At 31.7% G+C, this 22,211-nt stretch overlaps 3 protein-coding genes and 1 pseudogene across 11 annotated transcripts; 1 reads left to right on the top strand and 3 right to left on the bottom strand.

Moving 5' to 3' along the window:
• Nucleotides 1–722: 722 nt before the first annotated feature.
• On the top strand, nucleotides 723–6,510 carry LOC137823836 (transcription initiation factor TFIID subunit 10-like). Of its 8 annotated transcripts, none has more exons than XM_090293507.1 (9): nucleotides 979–1,071; nucleotides 1,181–1,304; nucleotides 1,414–1,461; nucleotides 3,812–3,923; nucleotides 3,996–4,060; nucleotides 4,323–4,385; nucleotides 5,086–5,143; nucleotides 5,230–5,280; nucleotides 6,269–6,510. In XM_090293507.1, exons 4-9 carry the CDS (start codon nucleotides 3,831–3,833, stop codon nucleotides 6,347–6,349), a joined length of 411 nt encoding a protein of 136 aa, XP_090149633.1. In that variant the 5' UTR covers nucleotides 979–1,071; nucleotides 1,181–1,304; nucleotides 1,414–1,461; nucleotides 3,812–3,830; the 3' UTR covers nucleotides 6,350–6,510. The 8 variants fall into 8 exon arrangements, 7 of the variants coding, with proteins under 7 accessions (XP_090149629.1, XP_090149633.1, XP_090149632.1 ...); XM_090293506.1 differs by having other exon boundaries at nucleotides 3,803–3,923; XM_090293504.1 differs by adding an exon at nucleotides 2,429–2,506 and having other exon boundaries at nucleotides 1,012–1,304; nucleotides 3,803–3,923.
• A 1,576-nt stretch (nucleotides 6,511–8,086) lies between these two features.
• LOC137823837 (callose synthase 3-like) lies at nucleotides 8,087–9,601 on the bottom strand (annotated as a pseudogene). Its single transcript, XR_011083170.2, has 4 exons — nucleotides 9,404–9,601; nucleotides 9,233–9,333; nucleotides 8,584–8,708; nucleotides 8,087–8,511 (listed from the first exon to the last, which is right to left on the bottom strand). The product of XR_011083170.2 is annotated as a callose synthase 3-like (transcript).
• A 1,983-nt stretch (nucleotides 9,602–11,584) lies between these two features.
• On the bottom strand, nucleotides 11,585–13,320 carry LOC137823835 (bidirectional sugar transporter N3). Its single transcript, XM_068629125.2, has 6 exons — nucleotides 13,074–13,320; nucleotides 12,896–12,932; nucleotides 12,566–12,776; nucleotides 12,288–12,449; nucleotides 12,082–12,201; nucleotides 11,585–11,990 (listed from the first exon to the last, which is right to left on the bottom strand). The coding sequence occupies exons 1-6, from the start codon at nucleotides 13,117–13,119 to the stop codon at nucleotides 11,748–11,750; spliced, it is 819 nt and encodes a 272-aa protein (XP_068485226.1). The 5' UTR covers nucleotides 13,120–13,320; the 3' UTR covers nucleotides 11,585–11,747.
• Nucleotides 13,321–17,154: 3,834 nt separating this feature from the next.
• SAG29 (senescence-associated gene 29) lies at nucleotides 17,155–19,889 on the bottom strand. Its single transcript, XM_068629124.2, has 6 exons — nucleotides 19,760–19,889; nucleotides 18,994–19,030; nucleotides 18,639–18,849; nucleotides 17,941–18,102; nucleotides 17,735–17,854; nucleotides 17,155–17,632 (listed from the first exon to the last, which is right to left on the bottom strand). Exons 1-6 carry the CDS (start codon nucleotides 19,803–19,805, stop codon nucleotides 17,396–17,398), a joined length of 813 nt encoding a protein of 270 aa, XP_068485225.1. The 5' UTR covers nucleotides 19,806–19,889; the 3' UTR covers nucleotides 17,155–17,395.
• Between the last annotated feature and the right edge of the window lie 2,322 nt (nucleotides 19,890–22,211).

Raw genomic sequence — 22,211 nt, 5'->3', positions numbered from 1 at the left:
ACGTCTTACTTCTTTAGTGAAATAGTGTATGTAATCATTCTAGTCATGGAATTCACCGTTACAGCATCTTTAATTAACAACTTAATCCAAGTTTCTCTACTACTTTTTTAATAACACTCCCTACTTCTAGTTGAGAGTTGTAATTAGACAACATGATGCGATTACATGTTGCTTACAAACATTAGATCAATCATATATAATAAAGTATTCCATTCAATCACCTGGTATTAAATAGGGGTGTTCAGAAAAACTTGAATTGAAGTTCAGTTTTAAAAGGAAAAACTAAATTATTATAATAAAGTATTTCAGTTCAATGTCATCGTTATCAGATAAAACCTATCACTTATACTACACCCACTCTATGCTTTATCTTTTATTTTTTGCTATATGCCACTCTCTCCAATATCATAACAAAAATATATAATAGAAACCAAAAATTTTATTCAAGGAAGGAAATCAGAAACCGAGTTAAACACAGTTCATCTGGTTATTATATATAAATAAAATAAATATATTTTTATGATTATAGGTTTTAAAATATTAACTATATAATTAAAATGGATAAGAAAAAAGTAAAAAAATAGCATTGGTGAAACACACGAAAAATTCACTCAAATAATCCTAAAAGTTAATTAAATAATAATAATTCGTTGGTGTCCATTAAAGAAACACAAAATACGACATTAAATTTGCGAGAAAAAAAACGCAACTTAGGCTGCCACTAAATAATTTTTAAAATTAATTTAATTTTAGTGGAAGCTTAATCGACAAGGGAAAAAAATATTTTATTTAATTTTTTGTGAATTTAGATGATGCAAAGTATTATAGAAAATGATAAATTTATTTTAGTTTTGTTATAAGGTGGTGGTGGAGATTAGTCCACCTATAAAAATTAACATTTTATTTTAGTTTACGTATTATATATTAATTATAATGTAGCAAAAAAAATTTAGGGCGAAATTAATAACATTCTGGAAGGTTAAAAGTCACTTTCCCTCCTTTTTCCAATTTGTGAAAACCGAACGCTAGTTTTGTGCGAGCTGAACCCTAGGTCCCCCATTTGTGGCATTGGTAGCTCCGTTCGCAGCACAAATTCACGTTTCAAGATCATTCCACTTCGATTTCTTTGTTTTTTTGTTTTGTGTTGGTTGAAGGTTAGAACGCATTTTTGGTTTTGAAGGTTGCTAACCCTAACCGGTATCCAAAGAGTGTGTTCCTGATTTCAATGGTCTGAGAAAGCATGAGAACACAACTGTTGTGCGAGCTTGAGGTAAAGATAATTCGGTGGAGCTGAAACGCATGAGGTAAAGCCTTCATAACTACTGCAAATGTTAATTGGAATGAGTTGTGTTTTTGCTCTCTGGCTCCTTCTAACAGTCTAATTGTCTACATGATTGTCATTATTTTCGACAGTTGTTGTGGTGCTTTGGATACAAGGCTTGTGTCGTTTATCGTTTATAGGTGAGTTTTCTTTTGGATCGGTCTTTATCGTTCACTGTTAAGAGTTTTTTTTTTATAGTGTAATTCTGAATTAGGAAATGTCAAACCTCAATGGCTGTTGCTACAAATAAATGTGTGATTATTTCCTTTTTATTCAGATATGTAGTGTATTGTTGAATTGCATGCAAATGTATTATTTAATTTTTATTCAGATATGAAAGACCACCATGATATCACTGTTTATGTTTAACTAATTGCGAGTGATTTGATTCTAAGACAAAACTGGATAAAAAAAATTAACAGTAGGACTGATAATGTGTTTAGTTAGAAAAGGAAAACTGAGTCATTGTATAAGGAGGACTGGGTTTAGGCTTCATCATGTGTTTGTTAATGATGCTGGGGTGATTTGTTGAGCCTTTATGCGGATGTCACGTTTCAGTACTTGTACTTTTAAATTATTTGTTATTGTTTCAAGGGAATAATAAATAGATAAGCATAGTTACCTATCTCGTAGATGCATTAATATTAACTGATTGGCAAAAATATTTATGTTAAAGAAGTAAACAGAGTTTTTTGTGAAACAGTTCGAATTTTATGAACCCCTCACCCAATTGTTGGGTGCACTATATAAATAAAATCTACTGAAATTTTATCTGTTTTTTTTTCTCCTTAATATTTCATTTGGACTATGGTGGCTAATGCAAGAGTGGTGCAAATAATCTGTTTGTTTAGATATTTTATTCAAAACATTTTAACAATAGGTCAAAAGAAATATTGGTAATATAATATACTCTTTAACATGCTTTCTTGACACTTTTTATCACTAACTAATTTATTAGAAAACGTGATTTTCTGTGGGTCTCTGGATCTTATTTGATGAGTTTCACATGATTTGTAGTTTTTAAGACATTTTAAGCAGTAAATAGTGGATTAAAAAAGATTTTGTTAGAAACTGTTATGCTAGAAATCCTCATATGGGACATTGTAGGTCTATGTGTAGGAGATACATTAGTACACATTGCCTATAGCTCTCCAACTTTCTCACTGTGAGTCTGTGATTGTTAAGGTACATTGCCTTTTATATCCCTTGTATGATTTTTATTATTGACGCTTCATGAAGATAAGCCAAAAGCTTTAGCTATACCAAGACAAAATTTCTTCCTTGTTGGCCTGTCTAGTTTTATTTTGCTCTCTGGATTACTCCCTGCATGCATGCGATTAGTAGAAGGTCAATCAATTAGTTGCACATGTCAAATGTTTGTTTCAAAAGACAAGTATGGCTAAACCTTATTCATCATGAACCTTACCAAAAAGAGTCTGTGATAGACAATTATTTTCCATGTACTCATATATCAGTATTAGCTTCCAAGTAAGAGAATTGGAAGAACTATGTGGCATATTCCATGCCTTTATACACTGGATCTTTGCCTCCTAACAATCCTATCCACCTCATGAAAAGCAGCCCCAGCAGTAGAAGAACTACAACACCACCGACTACAAATTGCCAGTTTGACATAAGTTCTGTTGTCATCCCTTCATGGAGGCTTTGACCTTAACCTTTGGTCTTGAGGCTGATAAGTTTGTGCTTGTATACCAAACCTTCATATCTTTAGCAGGTCCGTGAATTAAATTATAGGTGTCAAGTCAAAGCTTCAAATATGGGGTTTAAAAAAATTAAGATTGTCATAAACCTTATCAGCTTCGTGGTGTTTAAAAATTGAGCTCAAAGAATATAAAATCTTGTAAAGCATTGACAGCTAAAACCCTTGCATTAACTTAAGCATACTATACTACAAACAATTTGAAGTTGACAATAACGTAGAAGAGGAGACCGGGTACCCTTCAATTCAACAAAACATTTCAGTTTTTCTATTTCACCAACCGCATTAAACCATTCAGTAAGAATCTCCATGGTTATATAATCAGAACTGCATGCGTCTTCAATCATTCTGTCCACAAGTTCAAATTCTTTTTGCAACATTTTCTTATCCCAAACTCCCTTGAAAATAGCATTATAAGTTGTTGTATTAGGTCGAACTCCCTTTATTTTCATGTCATCCATCAAAGAAACAGCTCTTTCTACGTTGCTATTCTTGCACAGAGCATCTATTAAGATGCTGTAAATCACAGTGTTCAGGGGAACCTTAGAAGTAGAACACATTTCCTCAAATATTTTCATGGCCTCATCAACATTCTCTTTTAAACAATATGCATGTATTCAAATTCATTAAACTGATAACCTGAATATAATCGTATCTGACTTGAGAGTATTTGAATTGGGAAGCGCTTCATTTTGTGTTTCCTTGATGTATAAGTGTTAATTTATTGAACTCAATAACGTTGGTTATTATGAATTATGAAGTTTTTTTAGTAATCGCTAAGAAAGAAGGATGAATCAAAACCCGCAATCGAGTGAAGGAAGAGGCGACGATGACGCTGCTCTCTCTGATTTCCTCGCTTCCTTAATGGATTACACTCCCACTGTAACTTTCTTTTATCTCTGTTCTTCCAAATTCCCATTTTCACAATTTAATCACTGTCCCTTTTTTGTTTAGATACCTGATGAATTGGTGGAGCATTATTTGGGCAAGAGCGGTTTTCAGTGTCCTGATGTTCGATTGTGGGTTCCTCTTATCTCCATTCACTCTCAATTTTTCTTTCTTTTCTATCCCACTAAATAAGGGTTAATGGATTTCGATTTAGGCAAAGTTTTTTGTTTTTTGTGAGGAAACGCGTTATTGATTACCATGGTTTCTGTTGGGTTTCTCTTGCCTTTTGTGGCAGTTATTGAAACATCTTGTATTTATTTTTAATCCATTCAACCCTTGCATTTCTTGTTCATATACTGTGAGCTTGACTGGAAACACTCATCATTTTTTCAGGACTCGATTGGTAGCTGTTGCCACTCAAAAGTTTGTTGCTGAAGTTGCAGGAGATGCACTTCAGTATGTTCATTTTACTTGTTTTTTTGGTTGAATCTTTACCCTCTAGCTTTTATTTTATTTATTTATTTATTTTTAACCTTGAATTACGGCATCACAACTACCTATTCACGTGTTTGTTAAATTTAGACATATTCTTTGTTGAAGTTGATTTTTGGTCTCCTAAAAGTATTTAACTTTTTGCAAAAGTTAGTCCATACATGTGAGAGGAGTTGAGGAGTGTCTGAGCACCTGTTTCTTTAATGAGTGTGTCTGAGGTATTATATAGGAAATGCATATGCATATACACACGCATTTTGAATGGAATTCTTTAATAACGTATATTCTTTTTTAGACTCATCATCATAAGCAAAGTTGAATAGATGATATAAAAATATTACTTATCAACTTAGATCCTTTATCGTGTTGCTTTCGTGTTACTCTCTACTCACATATGTATGCAGAGTCCTAGTGTCCTATATTTTAAACCATTAGTGCAATGTCTTCATAGGATATAACTGGCCAAGTTTTTTTTAATACCTTTTTTGTCCGTGTTATTGATTTTCTTAGTTTTAGCAATATAGAATCCCACAAATTTCTCCCTTTTTTCATCCACGAGTGCATTACTACTTCGTTTTTGGCTAATTTTAAGTCAATGGTTATTAGTCATTCTTTCTTTTATATGTGTATACTGGGTGGTGAGTTGAGTAGATGTTAACTGTAGGCACTGCAAAGCAAGACAAGCAACAATTCCAAAAGACAAAAGGGACAAGCAGCAAAAGGTTTTGACAGCTAATAACTGGTTTTCTCTATACAATTCATTATGTGTATGTGTATGTGTATGCTTACATTTCATCATTTATAACAGGATAAACGTTTAGTTTTGACGATGGAAGACCTATCAAAAGCATTGCGTGAGGTAAGAATAGTTTGTTATTTCTCCTCATTGTATGGTCATTGCCTATTACAGCTTTCACTACTTTCATTTTCTTATCTCAACTCAATCCGTTCAATGGTTTTTAATTCCATGCTTCCCGCTCTGTCTGACCAGCTCGTCTAGTTTCATCATTTTCTTTATTTTTTGTGGGGCAGTCAGTCTCGGACAATGTCATGATGAACTATTTTCTCAAATAACACTACTTTTACTTTTTTTCCTTAGATAACACTATTTCCATTTTAAAATATTTACCAAATTGAAATAGAAAAATATTTGAAATTTGAAAATTAAATATATAAAAATTTATGAAGAAATATCAATACAAAGAAGAATGAAATAAAATATTTTAGATAAAATAAATGTAAAATTGTAACATTATTTTGCTTTTTTTGTATTTTTATAGAAAATTTGAATTGAGAAGAAATTATAATACATTTGTAAATGTATTTTTATAATAAAATTCGGATGAAAAAATTATAATAAATTATAATGTTGGTACCAAATTAAATGTTAGTATTTTTTGTTTGTTAAAATGATATAAAATATTAAAAGTTAAAGAGGTTTTTTGGATATTTTATAAAAAAAATTAACTTAATGGTTTAAAAATTATAAATAAAGTTTAAGTTATTTATTGATGGTATGTAATAATAAAAAATTAAGTGAATAAATTTATTAATATGTCTAATAAAAAAATGTATAAATTATATTTTTAAATAAAAAATATGAAAAAAAAACGGGGTTGGATGGGGAAATAAAACTGAAAATAGTATTATTTGTGAAAAAAGGTAATCACAAACTGCAACTAATAATTCATCAGTTTTAATAAATGTTTTTAAGCTTCTTCTTAGGTCAAAATATTAAGTGTTTTATTGAAACCTATGGTTAGAAGATAATATAGCGTTCGTTTTGGCTAATTTCGCTATGTTTATATTCTTTTACATCGAATTCACTCATTATCTTTTATTAACAGTATGGCGTAAATTTGAGGCATCAAGAATATTTTGCCGATAGCCCTTCTACTGGAATGGATCCTGCTACTCGAGAAGAATGAGTCATTGTCTTGCTGAATTAATTTGTGAATGTACTCTTACCAGTTTATTTTAGCATAATTTATTGATTAAAATACATTATCACGATACAGTTTTACCATATACGAGGCTTCGACTTGTATCACATATATCAATTAGGGGTTCAATTTTGAATTTTGGACAACTTTAATACAGTAGGAGAAATACATCGATTAAGTACAATTTTATAAAAAGGAGAAATCAATTAAGTGTTCAATTCTAGCATATTTTTTTTTTAAAAAAATATATTAATTTTCTAAAAATTCAAGCACAATTTTAATTCTAAAAACTTAAATTTATTATATAAATTAATTCTCTTACCAGTTTATTTTAACATAATTTATTGATTAAAATACATTATCACGATACAGTTTTACCATATATGAGCTTCGACTTGTATAACATATATTAAGTGTTCAATTCAATTTTGAATAAGGAGAAATACATTGATTAAGTGTTCAATTCTAGCATAATTTGAAAAAAAATATATTAACTTTTTAAAAATTCAAGCACAATTTTAATTTTAAAAACTTAAATTTATTATATAAATTCTGGCCTAATTTAAAAGAAAAATATTAATTTTCTAAAAATTTAAATTTATTGTATAGTTTTTTATTATAATTATAAAAAATAAGAAACAAATATTCATGTTTAAAATTATAAAATTATGAAAAATATATTTTTTTAAACATATTTAAATAAATCTTTATTTTTAATTTATATAATTCATAATTTAAAATTATATGTATCTCTATCGTGTAAGTACTATATAGTTTAGTGTTACCTGTTATAGTATGTTGGCCCTGTGTTTGTTTGTGCCATGAAAAACATGGCTCATTCTTTGCTGAAAAGTGGTTCCACCTGGCAGAGAAATGTTAGTCAGGGATCTTCTGGGGTTTTAGGGCAAAAGCCAACAAGATCCCCAAATTTGGGGTCCTTCAGTGTGAAACATGGCAGCGAAATTGGGATCAATTACATTAACAAGAATGCATTTAGTTTACAGTTCTAAATTGGATCCGAGTAATGAATAATCTGCTACTCTTAATTTAGTTGATGAGGGACAAAAGGATGACTTAAGGAGTGACGGTTTGGTTTTAAAGATTTTTAAAAAGCCTCCATTTTAGGGTGTTTGTGCTGAGCAGGTCAGTGGAAGCAGTAGTACGAAATATCCAAATATCTCTTGCCGATATAAATGACTAAACCCTAAATCCATATAAATGCACATAATTAAATACTCATCTCAAACACCATCACAGTCAATGGTTGAATCCCATCACCAATAGTTCTCACAAGTTCACTTTGTGTTTCTTTTTCTTACAATAACTATCCTTCTCAAATTTAATCTAGTTTTCTTAGAGAAGAAATAAAGCAAATCAGAGAATGTAGAAAAGTGTAAATCGGTAAGAATTATGAAGCCATTTGGAAAGGATATTTGAATATTTTGTACATATCAATGAGAAAGAATTCAAAACATCAGTATGACATGGCAGAGAACAATCAATAATGATTAACAAACTATCTTTTTCATCATATGGATATATAAATCTAAAAATGACTATTCCCAACCAGGATCGAAGAATACAGATCCCAATTATATAGCCAAAACATAACACAATGTAACTCAACAAACTTGTTTATGGACTCCATACAACTTAAAATTATTAATTTAAGATTACTTGACGTAACAACAGAGATTAAACCCGGATATGCAACCTTGACAATTTAATGCAGTGAAAACCAAACTAGTAGTGCTGTTGATCATTATCATTTTAATTTTAGCTGACTATGGTTTACAGAATGTCATTCCAATTGGGCTCAGCTCACTATAATTTAAACTAACTATCTTGAAAAAAGAAATACGCGGCAAGTTATCTTAGACAACAGCACAAGGCAGACAATCCCCAAAATACTATACAAAATAGTGACCTCTAAAGATTATGATGCAAGATGCGATTGTGAACAGAATAGAGACCAAACCAACCAGTTACGCTATTATGATACATAAACACAATGTCAGAGAGTGACCAGAAAGAAAACACAAGTCAGCAGAATATGTTTGTTAACCTCACGATCATAGACTGTGTCATGTTAACAGCCTTCAAAACCTCAAAAAAATTAGCTGTTACATGCCTTGGTGAGCTGCGCACTGAAAGAGACAAACTATTAGTCACTCAATAGTAGGATAACATATCAATAGAAAATTATCTAGAGAATCTACCGGTCAGCTTTATCGGCAGCATTTTGTAAAGCTTGGATATATTTTCTGTAGTAACGCTTATAAAAACTCTGCATCTCACGAGCATCGCTTTTCTTGACCCTTCCTTTCAGAGTTGGGTCATTTTCCTAACAATTATGAAACAAATTGACCAAAATAAAACATAGAGAAACTCAGCATGAAATAATTTAAACTAACACACAGGATCATAAAATTTCATAAGAGGCAACAACTCGTTCTACTGATACATAATTCGTTCTGGATACTTTAGCAGTTTGGATTTGTACTGCTGTCATCTTTCAAACGGATAGAAAGCGTTACATCCTAAACATATATAAAGAGTAAAACACCCCAGTCTAAGCATGGCAGAGTCAAAACAGAACAGAACTTTCAAGTCGTGCTGATAAACATGATACCGATTTCCACTCTGAATTAAAGAATTTCCATAGTTTATAGATTATTTCCATACTTTATTAACGACAACGGCAAATGACACACACAAGCACAGTGCATGTGTACGAGATACATTTCTTCAGATTTCCAAAAATATTTAACAGCGAAGTAGGGCGGAAGATATATTGGAGGAGATCAAGTGCGAAAAAGTGTATGCAGCAGAGGCAGAAAGAAATGAAGTAGGAGAATGGTTAGGTACTCTTTCAAGGCGTTGAAGAAGTGCGGATTTGAATCGGCGAACACCACGGGCGCTTGAGTTGGGATCCAGCCTGTGAGCTTTCTCAAAAGCGTAAAAGCGGCCTGCAATGCAAGAAGAACATCAAATTGGAACAAAAATAGAAGGAAGAGATGATGAAAGAAAGAAACATACAGAGATAAGCAACCCTGGGATGAGTCTTCTAAACTTCGTTAGCGACACGAAGAATTGGTGCAATTTCGACGAGAGAGGAAGGCACGACCTCACTGTCAATGACCGACTCTCCCAATTTTCCGGCAGTCTGCGTCCGAATGATCCGCCTGGTAGCGGCGCCTCGGAGGAAGGCCCCGCGCCTCCTCTGGAGGAGGACATTCCGACGACACTGTGCAGAAAACAGAATAAAATGGCGATGATGAGTAAAGATGCAGAAGCATAAAGGGGCGTGAGAGAAGAGAAAAGTACCGAGCGAGAGAGAAAGGAAGCTGAGATTCGGATTCTGAATGGGAATGGAAGATGAAACGAAACCCTAGCACAGAGAGTGAGTGAGTGAGTGAGGAAGCTAAGGAAAAGCGTAAAAGGTGTGATTGAGAGTGAGAAATGAAATTTGTATGAAAAGCAGAAACAGTTACTATGGACAGTTGCAGACATATGCTTTGCTGTGCTGCACTGCCACACACACTATTTTCTTTTCTTTTCTTTTATTTTCTTTTCTTTTCACCGCATAATCTTTTATTGTTGTCAACTAATGAAAAACATATGGCAATATATACTCAACAAATTAACCCTATATTTTTCCACCCATAAAATAATACAGAAATAATTATATGAATAAAATAAATTGTATATAGTTTCTTAAGTAAATTGATTTTCAAACAAAACTGCTAATGTTGAGTCAAAAGAAATAAACAGTTACTGTTAAATATTTTATTCAGAAAGAATGAACAAAACGTTCTTTCGTACTAAATAAAGTATTAGGTGGGGATAGTTTTTCATTTAAAAAGACTAATGAACGAAAACATATGAAACTAACTACTTTTGACACCTTATATGTCAGTGTATATTCAAGGTTATTCGAAAACTAACTTGTAACATTTTTTTCAACATTGAAACTCTACTACAAATTAAAACATTTATAACAATATGGAAACACATTTGTTTTCGTAATATAAGAGAAATGCAATGGTGGAACTTAATTTACAAATGTGTTTTTTTGGAATATATATTCTTCTTAATATTAAAGATAATACTCTCAAACACTTATTTAATTTTGTTAAAAAATGACTTTAAACCTAACTCAACTCCATAAAACCGGTTCAATGAGATTGAGGTTTGCACTCACTTATATACAATGAAATGTTCTTATCTCTAATCGATGTGGGATCTTCATCACACCCCCTTACGTCGAGAGTGATAGATAGAAGCTCGTGCGTCGTGGGATAACATATTATGGGATCATCCCAAATATTAATTACATGTAAAATGTGATTATGACTTAACAATGCAATTAAGTGTGTATTGGACCTAGGTCTAAGATAATCTTACATACAATAGTTATCAGTGGTTTATCTTATTATTTTGTGATTAATCATCTTTTCTATAGGTTAAAAAATATAATTATATTTGATTAAAAAATGTGTCTATGATTTTAAAATATTATCATTTTTTAACTCATTAAATAATGTATGAGAATAAAATTACACTTTACTTCATTGATTAGGATATATATTGAGATTGTGTTAAAAATTACATAAATCGTTCAACTGATATAAAAAAGAGTTTAAAAACTAATGTGTAAAAAAAACCACCAAAACAAAACACAAAAAAGCAACAACTTCCTCGGGAAGCTAGAAAAAAAACGTATTAGAAAAGAGAAAGTAAGTAAAGCATATTACAAAATGTTAAGAATATAATAAACAGTTATGAATCCGTGTAAACTTACCATCTCCCTTTTCTAGTTTGTAGTTGTAGAAAGTTTTTATACAAATGTAAATGTATGTATATTTTTGCCTCTCCTATATCTTATCTTTCCCTTTTTTTAATTTTGTATAATTTAATTTTAAGTGTACTTGTTTAAATTATAATCTCAAGAATCCTATATGATTTTGGTGGAAAATTTCGAACAGATTAAAGATTATAATATTTCATTCTTTACCAATGTATTCTTTATAAACGAGGACAAATTTAGTTTTACAAATTGGTTTATAAAATTGAATTAGGTATTAAGTATATGATTTAAAATAAATGGTTTTTTTTAGGAAAAATGCTTAATCAACATTTAAGACTACAAGTAGTTCATAGTTAGCTTTGGTTTGGTGAATTACCACATTGTTATAGGAAAGATAAAGTGGAACATGATTGATGGAGAAATAGATTTATAGTGAGAAATGGCAATGGTTAGCTTAAACTAAAAAAGGTATAAAATTAGAGAGCTACAATACAACTTAAGGGAAGAGGTAGATTTAAAGTAGTTAGGGTGATGGCCATGGTGGTGCCAACCAATTTTATTTTATGCATGTAATTAGACTGTGCAATCGTTATGTTCATCACTTTTCTCCTTCTCCTTCATATTCTCTTCCTTCTTCTCTCCTTCCTGCTTTTCCTCCACATCAAACACCTCACCACTTTCTGCTATAACAATGCTTTTCAGTTGCTGTAGCTGTGCCTTCTTTTCCATTTTATCAACCTTCTTATTGCCATTCCGGTAAATGGCATAAAGCAGCATCTGAATTAATCCCAGTGCAAAACCAAGTACATTTGGAAGCTACAAACACCACAACAAATAGTTCTCATTATTATGCATGACTTAAGTAATAAAATACTTTAATTGGTTGTATTAGTAGAACAACACTTACAGCAATGCATATGTCCCTGAGAAAAAGACCATAACCAAACCACATTATGGCACTCAATGTGAGGGTGAATGACAGATTGAAAGGCATGAACTCAACACTCTTTGTCCGAACCACTTGTGCCTTTGTAACAAATGATGAACCAATTAATACGCATGCATGCATGCATCAAATTTATTAGTACAATTAATGAATAGGGATTTACATACCACAATGCTTAGTGGTGCTGCAAAGACGCTAATCGAAAGGGAAACACAAATCCATCCGAGGAGTTGGACACGGAGGGAACCATGCACAGCAAAATGTGTGACTAAGAGGATCAGAACGAAGCACCCCACATTCATTGCAAAAAATAGCTTTAAAGTTAAGTTCTGCACGATGAACACTTATAAATTACAAATCCCAGAAAGGAAACATTCATAAATATGTGCTGAATGTTAAATGAACGAAAATTTTGATGAAATGATTTTATATAGATGGATCGTACCCTAACATCCCTGGTGGCATAGGTGATGTACAAGATGATGTAGATGATCTCTATGACACATCCAAATGAGTTAATGGTCAAGAGAAGAACAGCGTCTTTTTTTAGTAAGGCATAGTATAACCAAAGCATGCAACTGAACAATGCCACCAGGTAAGGCAGTGACTGAAACCCCTCCGTTGATTTCTTCTTCAATATTCTATAAAATGTTGTTCTGCAATATTTCACATAAATGTACATTCATTAACTAAAATCGAATCCAAATCCTTTCCTTTTTGCTTTCGAGTTTCATTGATAATGAAGTGGCAAGGGTTCATGCATATATATACTTACATTGGAGCCAAGAATACCAAGAACGAAATGACGTTACCTGTGCATCATAAACACAAACAGTTTATTAATCATCAAATAGTATAATTCTAAAAATGAAAGGAAACATGTTAATGATGGAGATTAGACAGGCATATAGATGAGGAGGGATGATGCATGCATTGATGAATATAGTTTATACCTAGCATGCCGAAGGCAAATGCCAAACTACTGTGGCTGATTGCCATTGATGTTGCTTCTTGCTTCTGCTCAAAGGTACAAACCTTAACTAATTTCTTTGCTTAGGATCTCTTTACATGAACACTGTATAAATAAGCAAAATGGACAAGTGAGTTAGCAAAGTAACTATAAAAAAAAATAAAAGCAAAGAGGAGTGTCACTGTTATTTCACAATATTAAATACCGTACGATACATAGACTATAAACTTGGAGATTCTGACTCTCCATCTTTATTTATTTATTCTTTTGGAGGGGGAGGTCACAACTCATCACAACAACTTGCAAGATTCTTTAACGTTGCTGACTGATAGTGCAAAAACTTACATGTACCAATTTTAATTTTTTAAAGGGCAGATTCTGTAGTTGGAGAATCATGGCAGAAGCTAGCAGTGCTGAACATCCTCAGCCACAGCCCACACTCTGAGGGTGGCCGGCCAATATATGTCATGTAATGTATTATTAATCATCAATCTTTCCACACACTTGATTGAGCTAGCTATACTACCTGTGTTTTTTTTTTTCTAAATAATAAATTAATAAAACAAAATGGAATACTTCAAAAGTGTTTCAACCTTTATACAATGTTGAAGGTCCACTCACATTAAAGGTTCACCTACATTAGTAAGCCAAAAACAAAAATACTAGTGTATCGAAGTACCTTTCAAGTTTTAATCATAACAACACCCGTAATCTTATGCAAATAAATAGAAACTACAAATAAAAATACATATCCGATCAGCGACCAATCTAACAAAACCACAAACTTAACACAAAACAAAACGTATAAATTCCTTACACTCAAATAAGACTAAATAAAAATCAAAACACAAATAAGACTAAATAAAAATCAAAACAATAAAATGTTAAGAAAAAAACTTCTTTTCTTTGCAAATGCTTTCCAAACACTCCTAAGTATTAGTTATAAGCCATTTCTCTCCATGTCATCTTTCTGATAACATGTTTCCATTATTTAAAAAAATATGAACAGACAAAACAAATTGCTTCAAAAAATTTAAGCCTTCACAGCCAGAGTTCATTTACATCACAACCCTTTAAAAAAAGGCATTTTAAACCAGATAAATCTCAAATAGGCGTATAAACATGATGATGATGCAATGTAGGGAATATTTATTAGTTATAACGCACTGGAATCCGATTTAATATAAAAAATGATTCACACGGTATAACCTTTGTTGACTACAAAGAGAATTAACGAGAGGCGAGGGTTTGTGTTTGACCGGGAAAGAGAAGGATTCGTATATAGACGATGGAGAGCAAACGCACAAGTTGAAAGGAGGCGACATGTTAAACAAATTCACATACATATGGGTCCTACTCATCATTTTCTATATGGTTAATATATTATTGAAGATCCACGTCATCTAGGTGGATGTAAATCTCATCTCATTAATCAGTTTTACGAGGCTTAATAGTATAGAGTTATTTAAAGTTTATCTTAATGAATTGTTTGTTGGACTTATCAAGCAACTCGCTATCAGATCGTTATTGGACTATCCATAATATGTTGTCTCACACAGGAGTTCTCAACGTGAAAGAGATGCGTTTAGATTCATCATTAATTAGGAATTAGAACGTTTCATGTTATATGGGTACAAAACTCACTTCATCATCCGTTCTTATGAGATTGAATTAAGTTAAAATACATTTTTAATATATATATATGTATTTAATTCATTTTTTCCTCGGAACTTTCACCTCCCTTTTCCACAATCAATGGGGGAGAGAGGAGGCTACATGCATAAAGTTTGTTAATTAGCATGATGAGGTCCATTTTGGCGCAGAAAGCTGATTTACTGAGATTCAATCATGCTTCACTTTGGCAACTAAAAAAGAGCAGTGATTAATATATAATAAAGTAATGACGAAGGATGGTTTTGAGATGTGAAGAGTAACACAGAACACGACCTTTCTTTCAATTAGTGGTGGGCATACGATGTAGGATAGCATGCAGAATAAAATCAAAGGTTACAGTGAGTGATGATGCTTTTTGCGCTGTAACAATGAATCCTGATTCTTCAAAAGAATAAAATCTGTGGTTACTGATCAATACCTAAGAAAAAGGTAACCATTAAAAGTTAGAATACTTGAGCATATTCGACTCTAAACAACAACATGAAGGTCCTCCACCATCGGTTACATGCTGCTACCTTCTTCTTCTGCCACTCACTCTTCTAATTAGTAGTCACGTAGGAGCTATGTCTTGCACTATACAATATCTTTCTGCAAAATAAAATCATAATCAACAAAAGCACCATCTATGGCAGCCACATGTCTAGCCACTCACGCAGCACATTGGTTTTATAGCCATTCTTCCCCTTGTCTTTGGACCAATTAAAACTACACACATAATTTGAACACCGATAGTGTTTTTTATTATATATATATATATATATATATATATATATTATTTTGTTGATGATAAGAAAAACTCAATTAAAGAAGAAAAAAACTGTTTCAGAGTGCACTTCTCAAATTTTAATTATTATGAGTGTTTTCATATATTAATTAGAATACTAAAATCAATATTTTTAACATTTTCTAAGATCTAATAAAAAGAGGAATTCACTTAAAATTATGGTAAAATATTTTTTTCAGTTACATATAAATTTAATCAACTTAACTTTTTAACTGAAATCTATGCATATCAGAAAAGTCGACATTGTGTCGATATAAAATCTATTCTCCAACTAAAAGCTATGACATTTGTGTGAGTTGAAAAAAAAGGACGTTATTATAAATTTAAATATTTATTTGCAATTAACGTCGGTATACTCAAACTAAAGAAACAACACAAAAATAGCAAAAGCCGATACTTCAACTAAATAATATAATTAATTTAATAGAGTAACCATTCTTTAGCCTGTCCTATAAAAAAATTAAGCAATAGTATTGATCTAGCGGATATTATAAAAAAATTTAATAAAAGAAATTTGTTATTCAATTTTAGAAACAATTTCTATTGAATTTGAAACCTGCTTAAAAATATCCATACACACCATGTAGTGAAATTGCTGTTAATACCAGTGAAATTGCAATTCTAAACCTTTCAAAATGTACTTTCCTTATATATTACTTGTTTAATAATTAAATACATAAATTTGAATTTAATACTGAATTTATATATATATATATATATATATATATATTTCTTTATTTCAAATTTTACAAGTTCGACATTAATAATATGTAAATAATTTAGTTATTTAAATTGATCACGAGGATATTACTGTTTTTTTATTTTATACATTCATTTTAAATATATATATATATATATATATGACTTTTTGAAAGCATTAAAGTTAATTTTGAAGTATTTTAATTAGTAGTAGTGGTGATATTATGAATTTTTTTGCTTAATTATAAAAATATAATAGTGTAGATATTTCACGTGTACCACAATATGGAGAGTTCATCTTTCATGTTTCACCCTAAACCTCTCTGTTGTGTTCGCCTACGTTCTTTGTTTTGCAGGCTTCAAGGATTTTGTCCCTCAACAGTGTTATGCAGTGCAACAGCTAGGGAGATGTAAATCTAATCAATCAAAAATTCAGCTGCTAAATCTCTTGCATCAGGGGCTATCTTAGGATCCTACCAAACCTGCTGGAAAATGATAGTTTAAGAACTCTTTGATATGATGAATTTACACACTAGTTCTCATGCAACTGAGCTTATTTTGCTGCTCTCAGGGTGTGCATCTTACATCATTATACTTGTAACACTAAGCCAAATTTGGCTATATCTTGTTTTGCTAGAGTCTTAGTCTCTTTCTTGCATGGTCAAGTTCTGTGTTTGGCTTTGTCCCAGGTGTAGAATATACTGCTTTTGCTTTCTCTACCTACTCTTTTTGGTTCTGTTTGGATTTTTATTTAATATATTTACGTAGATTAAAAAAATTCCCACACATTGAGTACATGTTATTTTTGAAACATGTTGAGCACATACATATTTTATCTGTGGATTATTTATTAAATTTTAAATTGATAAAGTTAGAAATAACTGAAGAAATATTATGACAATAAGAGTAGCAGTGAGTCAAACAACTTTATTTTTTTTAAAATGAGTCAAACTATAGCTGAGGTTGTCCATTAGACAATTTTAAAAGAAATAAACCAAACATGAGGGATGAAATTTTTACAAACCAAAGCTAAAGTGTTAGCATGGCTGGACTCTCTCACACATGCATGAGTGATCTAAGCAATAACTAGGGTACGCGTATTACGTGCAAATAACTACAACTTAATTGAAACATAGCATAAATCTCATTTAGACCACGCACTCTTCACTCTTTTTCTCCTCTCTTTCAACTTGGCTCTTTTTTGCTTCTTCATCTTCCTCCACGGGAAACACTTCTCCAGTTCCCATTGGGCTCGCTACAACAATGTTCTTCAGTGGCTCTTGTGGATTCTTTTCCATCGTATTACCCTTTTTATTTCCTTTTCTGTAAATTGTGTACAGCAGCATCTGAAGTAACCCCAGCACAAAACCAAGCACATTTGGGAGCTGCACATTCATTCACAACATAGGAAGAAAAAAATAGTCAGTGCCTGAATGTTATAATTAATAATTCATCACTAGTAAATTTGTATGTAAGACAACACTTACAGCGATGCATATGTCCTTGAGGAAGAGACCGTAACCAAACCACATTATGGCGCTCAATGTAAGGGTAAATGACAAATTGAAAGGCATAAACTCTACACTCTTCGTGCGAACAACTTGTGCCTGCAAGCGCCAGAAAACAAGATATGACTAAACTATGCAATCAAACCATTTACAAGCACATAGATCAAATAAGGAATTCTTCTTACCACAATGCTAAGTGGTGCTGCAAAGACGCTCACTGAAACGGAAACACAAATCCACCCCAGGACTTGCACACGAAGGGGACCATGCACAATAAAGTTTGTTACTACCAATATCAAAGCAAAGGAGCCCAGGTTCATCGCCGAAAATAGCTTGATGGTCAAGTTCTGCAGTTAAAGTAAATGAACAAATTTTAGTGTTTAAATTGGAACCAACATACATATATGCTCAATTATTTTATTACTTTGTGTATGCTTGAGTTCTAGGGTAAATAAGGTTTTATAGGAGATATGAGTATGTTCAGGGTTTCACGGCGTATATTACATTGAAATTTTTACAATGGTGCAGTTGTAGGTTTGGTCATGAGTTATCTCACTTAACATGTTTTCTTTTTATTCTGATTGGTGTCATGAACTTTTGGTGTGTAGGAGAATTATAAAAAAATGAAAAGTTGGTAAGATTGAGGTGACCAGGGTTCTTAAGGTTAGAGATGATGTTTTTGGTATCTTTGAGTATGAAGTAGACGTTTGTTTATGTACTACAGAGTCTCCTTCAAACCATTAAATCTAAAATCTCCTTCAAACCATTAAAACAAGTTTTAGATTGAAGAACGATCTTATTTTTATTTTTTATAAGGGTTGAAGTATTTCTAAAATATTTTCATTATTTTATTTTATTTTAAAAAAAAAAAAAATATACGTACCCTTGCATCTCTGGTTGCATAGATGATGTACAAGATGATGTAGATGATCTCTATAACACATCCGAATAAGTTAATGGTGATGAGGAGAACAGCATCTTTTTTGAGCCACGCATAGTACAACCAAAGCATTGAACTAAATAACGCCACCAAGTAAGGCAATGACTGAAAACTTTCAGTCGACTTCTTCTTGTATATCCGGTAAAATGTTGGCCTGCATATTCAAACATGTTCAGTTTTAAACATTATCTTTAACCTAAATTTGGTTTAATCCTTTTTTTCGTATTAACATAAAACCATTAACTAAATGCAATTAGCCACAATGAATTCGTTGATGGATAGATAATCAAGTACTTACACAGGAGCCAAGAACACCAAGAACGAAATGACATTACCTGCATGTGCATAAAAAAGAGAACAATTCCTTAGCTTGCTACAAATTTAAACAATGGCTACTAATATTCATTATATTAAAGAAATGTGTGTGTGTGGTGAGACATAAACCAAACATTTTTCTAATTATTATTGAATTCTGACCAATCGCGAAAGCATCAGAATAACCGACAAACTGGTCGAAAACAAAGAGACACCACAATTGCTGTTTGGTAACAACTATAGTGTGTGTGAGGTATCTAATATCACTGTGGTGATTGCGCAATCTGATATTTTTACTACAAACAAAAAAAGCTCTCTTTCATATATCTCCTTTATTAGTTTTTTAATTATTTTATATAGGAAGTAATTACATTTACAAGTCTCTTAAGAAACAAAAGACTAACTAAAAAACTCATTACGAGAATCAGAAAAAATATGTAGAATATATAAAATCATGTTATATTTTTAAAAAATGAAAAGTAAAATGTTAATTAGTATGGAAATATGTAAAGGTTTGAAAAACCTATTTGAAGCAATAAGAAGGAATGGAGGATAAAAGATATATAGGGCTTTTTTTTATCAAAAAGAAACAAATAATTTTTTTTATTTTTTGTAATATAAGAATTTCAACATTCCTGAAATACTTCATTTTTTTTATAATAAAAATTAAACAAACCCACTTAAAAGGTGATCAACTAACTGAGCAAGATAGACAAAAAAAAATAAAAATAGCTTAAGTTGATACTTACCCAGCATGCCAAATGTAAATGCCAAAGTATGGTGAGTGATAATCATGTTGGGTTGAGTTTGGGTTGGAGAAAGGAGAAAAGTTGATTGAATGTGAGTGAGAGAAGGAGAGTGGTGATGGTGAGAATGGTCTGAGAAGAGAAGTCTATATATACACAGAGGTGATGAGAAAGAAAGAAGCTAGAAAATAAAAAAGAATAAAATAAAAATATATAGTACTATTGTTCCGAGGGCCGGGGAAGATATGTGAACTGCATGCATGCTATAAACTTTTTGGTTGGCATAGTGAGATTCCATAAAATGAAGCCTCTTCATTTTAATTTGTGTCATTCAGTCATTATAAGTGATGATTAGTCAATACGCGAAGAGAGAAAACGTACCAGAGGACGGAATCAGCATTGTTCCATTCCACTTTCTACCTTCCTCAATCAACCTATAGGACACCAAACTTGCAAGATCCATTCACGTCACTGCCATTAATTAAGATAGTTCAAAGCTTATGAAACAAAAAGTAAATAATGGTCAAAAGCTACCAAGGACTTGTGTAATGCAAAGTATGCATGGTACAACAATCAAATTCATTTCTATATTCCAACCATACAATAGTTTACCCTAGAAAGTGATCTATGATAGAAAAGAAAATGTCACTTTTTGACATACACTTTTATTATATGATAGAAAAATGTTACTTATTATAATGTATGGTAATAGACATTAATATGACACACAGATTAAGATTTGGTCTTAGATCTCCTCAAAAATACTGTTAGTGGATTTCTCGTTCTCTGATGGTTGTCTAAAACCCTTAGTATGTATTCGATTTAAAGTTACTATTAGAGCGGCAGGGTTGATCCTTGATCTCTCTATTGTCTTTAGTTGTTAGTGTCGGAATGGACACTAAACTATTCTTCTGGAATCTTGTTTTTGTATGAAAAAATGTGTTTTTGCATATCTTGTTCTGTATGGGTTAGATCACTCCTTGAGTGAGTCTGTTTAATTTATTTATTTCTTGCTGATAAAAACAATAATAAAAGACATTAATTTATAATTTATATTTTTATTTTTTTATAATTTATTTTCAATAAATAATTATTTTTATGTTTACTTTGACTTGTTTTAATATAGAACAATTCTCAGTTTTGTGATATTAATCAATACTCTTATATATAAAATAGGAGCAAAATTGAAAGTTTCTTGATTAGGAGATCAATATTCAAGTCAAGACTATCAAATTCATTCGAAGTAATATTCATATTCATCTTGTTTTTTATTTTATTTTCGTATTATTACTTGCCATATCTATCATGTGTTCACTTTAAAAAAAAATCCTACATTTTTTCATCAAGTAGTTGGAAAATCATGTCTGCAATCACTCGAGTCCTTCATCCCTAAGAATTACTCTGGTTTTTATTAGCTTCTCCTTGTATGCATTCTATTCCCTTTAAAACCTTTTCAATTCTTGCAAGTTTTTAATTGTAGTTTTTGTCTTTCTTTTTGAAATATTATTTTTGGATACAGTTTGGTGGGAAATAGACATCTGTCTTGAAGGTGTTAATTAGATCGAGATGGAGCAGGAATGAAAAGTTGATCTAAGGTGCTTTTCTTTACAACCTTGGATTAATAATAATGGGAAGAAAAGTGTGAGTGAGTAATTAAGAAATAGTGGTTTTATATATATAAAAATGATAGTGATTTGAAGAGTAACACGCAGCGTTTGAAGACGTAGTGGAATAAATGTTGATACGTGAAAGATGAACCATAAATCTTGATACTGGAATAAAATCGGGGGGCTACAGTCAAACTAGTACTCTGAACCATAAATGATGATACTCTTTTGCTGTAAATGAATGATGTTTAGTATTAGAAGAATAAAATCTGGGGTTAAGAATGAGTGTGTTATTAGAAAAGTCAAGAGAATCTGGCATCAACCACATCTACCAGTACCCTTCTATATATATAAACACCATCTTTGTTCAATAAAAATAGTTTGTTTCCAAATGTGTGAAGACCAAGCCAAGCCAAAGGGACTGCATATTGAATGAATGAATGAATGCATAGATACACATATTTCAACAAATGCTTTAGAGTCAATCAACTCTACTCAGTCCCCACCATCAGCATAGCATCATCACACAATTTGACTAGGTTGGCGTGTAGCCAAAGGATCCATCTCACAGACTCAATGTTGGTTCAATATAATCCACTCACTTCCTATAACTCACTCACTTCACACAAATCCACCCACCCCAACCAATTATCATACTCAATTCAGGGTCACCATGCCATCAAACATTTACATCCCATGAGCCCACCAATGAAAACACAATTTCCAAAAATATGCAAAGTCTACCAAAACACTATGTAGATAGTGGAAGAAAGGGAAATGGTTAATAAATGATGAAGATAACCAAAACATACATTTTCGTATATCTTTTCTAAAGGCCTCCAAAGCTC

The sequence above is a fragment of the Phaseolus vulgaris genome, chromosome 8 (genome assembly GCF_051622355.1).
Source record: "Phaseolus vulgaris cultivar YP4 chromosome 8, ASM5162235v1, whole genome shotgun sequence".
In the NCBI taxonomy this organism is placed as follows: domain Eukaryota; kingdom Viridiplantae; phylum Streptophyta; class Magnoliopsida; order Fabales; family Fabaceae; genus Phaseolus; species Phaseolus vulgaris.
The sequence above is the reverse complement of the archived record's forward strand: the minus strand, read 5'-3'. Positions and strand labels throughout refer to the sequence as shown.